A 5,000-nucleotide genomic window follows, 5' to 3' on the forward strand; every position below is an offset into this window, starting at 1 on the left:
GATGCATATAACGTGTAGTTTCCTCATAGATACCTCGGATACTAGACCGACTCTAAACTTTGTGCCTTACGAAAACCCAATGAAAAAGCACAGCATCCTTCCTTCATCGCAAGCAGCTGAAAAATCCGAAGAAAAGAAGGAACGTGACAAGTATCTTCAAAATCCAAAAAACGAGGATAAACTGAAAAACAAGACCAAAGAGAATCCCGCGTCCACTGAAAAGCTTTTTTCTGGGAAGGCTGTGTGGGGACCTGGTGGCTACGCGAAGGATCGCGCGCTTTCCGGATCTGTGGATTCCAGCAATAAATCGGACTCATCATCGCGTAGTACTGGGTCGGAGCATGCAGTTGGTAACACGCGTTCCGAGGTAAGAGCATCGTGATCTTGGTTTGGTCCATTACTGCTGCTAAGCACTTTAAATTTCCCTGACAGCTCCTGTGTCAGTGGCCTTCGTCGACAGCGGGCTCTTACGCCAACACTAGAGTAGACAAAAATATTTTCGGATCTACATTGTACGTCTTAAAAATATCTACAAATTCCTAACGCATATACTTCTGTGTGGCATACCAACAGGGGAATGGCAACCATTTTAACCATCGTTTCATAGCCACTGAATATAACCTGACGCAGACCATGTCACGTACAAAGAATAAAAATAAGCTCATGATTGGTATGAAAACGTACGGAGGTGTGAGTTTCTCAAATTGTGTCGGTGATTTATATTTCACGTCATCGGTAAGGTTGCTTCATATTTATTGACCGCAGGTTAGTTCCAGTTCTCCTGTCGCGCATCAAGACGACGCCCGCAAACAACATTTGGCCGCTCAGCTGTTTAGTGGTGTCACAGACAAGCCACATGCGGCTTCAAGAATAGGACATTTTAGAAGGAACAGAGCGACAAAACAATCTGCAAAATCAAATCCTAGTGCTTCAGGGACACCAGCCATAGATGATTTACATGTTTTACAATGCGTAACACCCTCATTCACAAAGGAAGCTGATTTGAATTTACTACAAAATCTTGATAGTGACCAAGGTGCCGCTAATCAAGTTAAATTAACGGTGCCTGACGAGAATGCGTTAATATCATCGTTGAGCAGTAGTTCACTTCTAGACAATGAAAAGCCAATCATTAAAAGATCCATTGATTCTTACCCTCTGATGTCTGTACCCTCACGGCCTGAAGATCATGACAATGAAACAGGACAGGTATGCCAACTTTTTACCTTCTTCAATTTGCATGGAAATACAAAATTAAAAGAAGTGAAGCTCTTATGTGTTTTGTCATCGATTATGCACTGCACTGCTCTATCATTTGAACTCTCAAGCCATGTTGAAGCTGGTCAGTGGCAACCCCCAGTTTAAAACGTCTTTCTTATATTTTACAACCATAAAAGAAAACTCGGCCACGAGCTTAATCACGCGACGTCTTTGAACCTAGGAGTAAACAGGAAGCTACCATTTTGCGTGCCAGGTCAATAGCCTCTCCCAAATATTTAAACTAATCGTGTCTATTAGTGAAAAGACATTGAGCAATACAAATATGGTTGTGTCAAGACAAGTTAGAAAGAAAAACAACTCTCCCGGTTGCTTTCCGTGGCTCAAAAACGTATTTTGCTTAAGATCTCTATTAACGATGAATTTAAACGAGAACGAAGCAACCTTATGACAAATGATACCTCTGTTAAGTTCTGATCATTTTCAGGAAAGGCATTTGCTGGACGCCGAGGTGGGAGATGAGCTTCACTACCAAGAGCTCACGGGAACCACATCCGCCTCCCTTCCGGATGACTTGGCACATTTTCCGCATTCTCCAGAAGCTTTCGAGCTCTGTTCTGATAGCAACTTAAGAGTCACCGTACAAAAAGTCTGGAAACCTCAAGAACTCGAGCTTGTGCTTTATTTGACCAATCAGAATCAATCAAACGCCTCTATTTCTGACGTCTGCAGTACGTTGGACCCACCGTCAAATCTCGTTGCTTTGTTTAATTGTTCATCCGAAAACAAGCTGCAAAATGAATGTATTGGACATCTTGATACGGTAAGGAAATTCATCTCTTTATTAACGATTCCTTTTGCATCATTTCCTTTTTGCACCTTGCTTTCAATGAACACTGTTGCAGGATTGATGTATGAAATTTTGTTTTATTATTATTTTTATTATTATTATTATTATTGTTTTTATTTTTTTATTTTTATTTTTTATCAGCGGAAGATCAACTCTCTTTAAGTTTATCACTTTGCGATAAGCCAAAGCCGTTTTTGTCGGTAGGTTCTCGACTTCGTCTCGGTCATAAGCACGCAAAAGAAGAACTTGGCCAATATCCAGCCATCTTGACCGAACAAGCATGGTAAATATACGGCTATTTTGAGAAAGGTTGTCGGAAAAAGTGCACGCGACAATCCTGAAAGGTATTGTGGGTGATTTTAAGTGCACTGTTTTTCAAAGAAATTTAAAAGAATCGTACGGGAGGCCACTGATGTATGTTTAAGAGTGCTGAAGGAAAGTAATAAAAGTAGGTTCGACAGCCCTTTCGGGATTGTCGCGTGCGCTTAATTCTTGAGAAACTTTCTCGAAATAGCTGTATACTTACATTACTGAATTGCAACTGGCCGGCTCCCAGATGGCTTGATAGCCCAGGGCCAATGGAACGAAATTAATCAGTGAAGAAACCGAACAGTACTCTAAGCCGGAATCCCAACTGGCCAGAGGCAAACCAGTTGGATTTATACAAGTGTAAAAGGGACCATCAGGATCAAATCCAAAGAGCGATTAGAACGTGTCTTGAACCCGGGATGTAGAGATCTCAAGGCAAGCGTCCTACGCACTCTGGCCGGATTGCTTTCTTATTGCGCTTTTCACAGCGTTGTTGTTTCACTCTGGTCCGAAATGTGACCACGGCAAGATTGCCGTAATTTCCTATGTACGCTTGATGAAATTACACTTAAATTAGCTTTGAGGTTACTTTAATTTCCGTTTCATTCTCTTTTTTGGCTCGTGATCAACAGATTTATAAAAAAGTCATCATCACCTATATCATCGTTGGCTTCGTTGTTATGTTCTCATAATAGTGCCGATATCGTATGGTAGGGGGAGCAGTGTTAGCGCAGTAGTAAGAGCACTCGTCTGCCACCATTGTGTCCCGGGTTCGATTCCCAGACCCGACGTCATATGTGGGTTGAGTTTGTTGATTCTTCACTCCGCACCGAGAAGTTTTTCTGCAGCTTTTCCAATTTTCCCCTCTCTTAAAAAAACCAACATTTGATTTGGGTTAATTTCTATGTACAGTGCCCCAAGTTCAAATAAAGCCTCACTTTTGTATGTAGGAAACTAAAAATTTGCAAAAAGACGTTCAAGACGATAAAAAGATAGAAAGATGCAAACAAGCCTGGAAAAATGAAATTTCTTCAGTTCTATAATCATTTAATGTCTCATTTTGTTTTATTTCTTTCCTTTTAAGGCGAGACATCAAGTTGTTTTAAAATATCAAGCTCCTGCACTTCACATGAACCTTGGTGGCAAGATTTCGTATAGAGATCCAAACCGAACTTTGAAACATTTGTTTTTCAACCATACTATTACTACAAGCGACATCATACGGCCTCTAGTCATAAGCACGGAAGAATTTGGACTGAAATGGGCTGAAGCCTCCTTTGAAAAGAAGCAAAAGTTGTCCAGTTCAGTAAAGAATTGTCAAGAGCTTTCTGAAAGAGCTAAAGATGAGTTAAAACTCTACCCCGTGGAGATTATAGGTGAGCCTGATTGCTCCGAGTGTCATGATTTTGAATCCGTGAAAGAGCGATTAATGTATAGCTTTAGCCAAGTCTAAAAGCGGAGCTCCCGTGTTATTTATTCTTACTGCGAGTTAACTTTGCTTGAGCCTGCGATCCAATCGAAAACCAGTACCTGGTCAGCGGTCAACTAAAGAAAAGTTGACCTCGATGAGCTTTAATCTGAAGCCCGCGATATGGTCAAGTAATACTGGTCAGCGAATACCTTGTTTTGACAGGTGTCAGTTAACTATAACATGGATGTCCAGTATTAAAGATGTTCCCGCCAAAAAGGTTTCACATCGGCATACATGGATGGGTGGACGTACGGTGACGGTCGTAGGGTGACCAAAACCAAGTCGTGCCCTAGACGTTGCAATCGCAATTACCTATTACTTTCGACACAATTAAAACCGGCTACAGAAAGCGTTTCTTAGGATTTAAGTTTGGTTCCTCAACAAGGCCGACATATGTTTTGGAACACCAGAGTGGTCGAGGTGACGCCATGACGTCATCATTATTTGAGTTTTGTTCAGGCTGCCCCTGTTGCAAGAAAATATGTCCTTGGTTTTTGTGGCTTCTCTCGGGTGAAATAACTCGCATCTGAGTTAAAACAGAGCAAAAACGTTTCCACTTGCACTCGCCCTGTGGGCTGGTGCAATCTTGTTGGTCTTTGACAAAATTTAGTTGAGCTCATTACTGGGTTGCAAACCCAGTCGGAAATTAGGTAGATTTCCGTTTTTTCTTTTTTAGTATTTTTTTCCGTGTCGGTAAAAGTCTTGCCTGTCACTCCCCTGGTAAGTGGTGTCTTTGTGCATAGAGTCTTCTGCGCGTATTTTCTTAGGATCGAGAGGGTAGTGGAACTGCGTAGATTTCTCTGGTGGACACAGTAGAATCATTAACTTAGCCTGCAATGGCGTCGAAAGTCATGAAACGCGAATGGCGTTTTAGTGGATCCTTAAACAAAATATACCCTTATGGAGCTCAATAATGGAAAGTCAGTTGGATAAACTAGGCAGGAATCTCAAAAGCGACGAGTAATGGACTTCGACAACAATCTATCGCCCGTCGAGACGAGATCAAAGTGAGCTGTATTTACCTGAAGTACATGGTAATTTGACACGATTGAGTTTCTTGTCTTCACGCACGCAATGAAATAGGAAGAGGTTTTCGCCTCTAAGAGCAAATATGTTGTTTGTTTCAATAAAATTTTCGCTGGAAAAGGATTC

At 41.4% G+C, this 5,000-nt stretch overlaps 1 protein-coding gene across 2 annotated transcripts in view; it reads left to right on the plus strand.

Moving 5' to 3' along the window:
* LOC138008186 (uncharacterized) overlaps window positions 1-5,000 on the plus strand; it is a 34,576-nt gene that overhangs the window by 27,235 nt on the left and 2,341 nt on the right. For both annotated transcript variants that reach the window (XM_068855417.1, XM_068855418.1), the window contains 4 exons: window positions 30-367; window positions 766-1,209; window positions 1,706-2,041; window positions 3,462-3,753. In XM_068855417.1, the coding sequence (XP_068711518.1) occupies window positions 30-367; window positions 766-1,209; window positions 1,706-2,041; window positions 3,462-3,753 (1,410 nt within the window). The remainder of the gene's footprint in view (window positions 1-29; window positions 368-765; window positions 1,210-1,705; window positions 2,042-3,461; window positions 3,754-5,000) is intronic.

Source organism: Montipora foliosa, chromosome 6 (genome assembly GCF_036669935.1).
Source record: "Montipora foliosa isolate CH-2021 chromosome 6, ASM3666993v2, whole genome shotgun sequence".
Classification (NCBI taxonomy): domain Eukaryota; kingdom Metazoa; phylum Cnidaria; class Anthozoa; order Scleractinia; family Acroporidae; genus Montipora; species Montipora foliosa.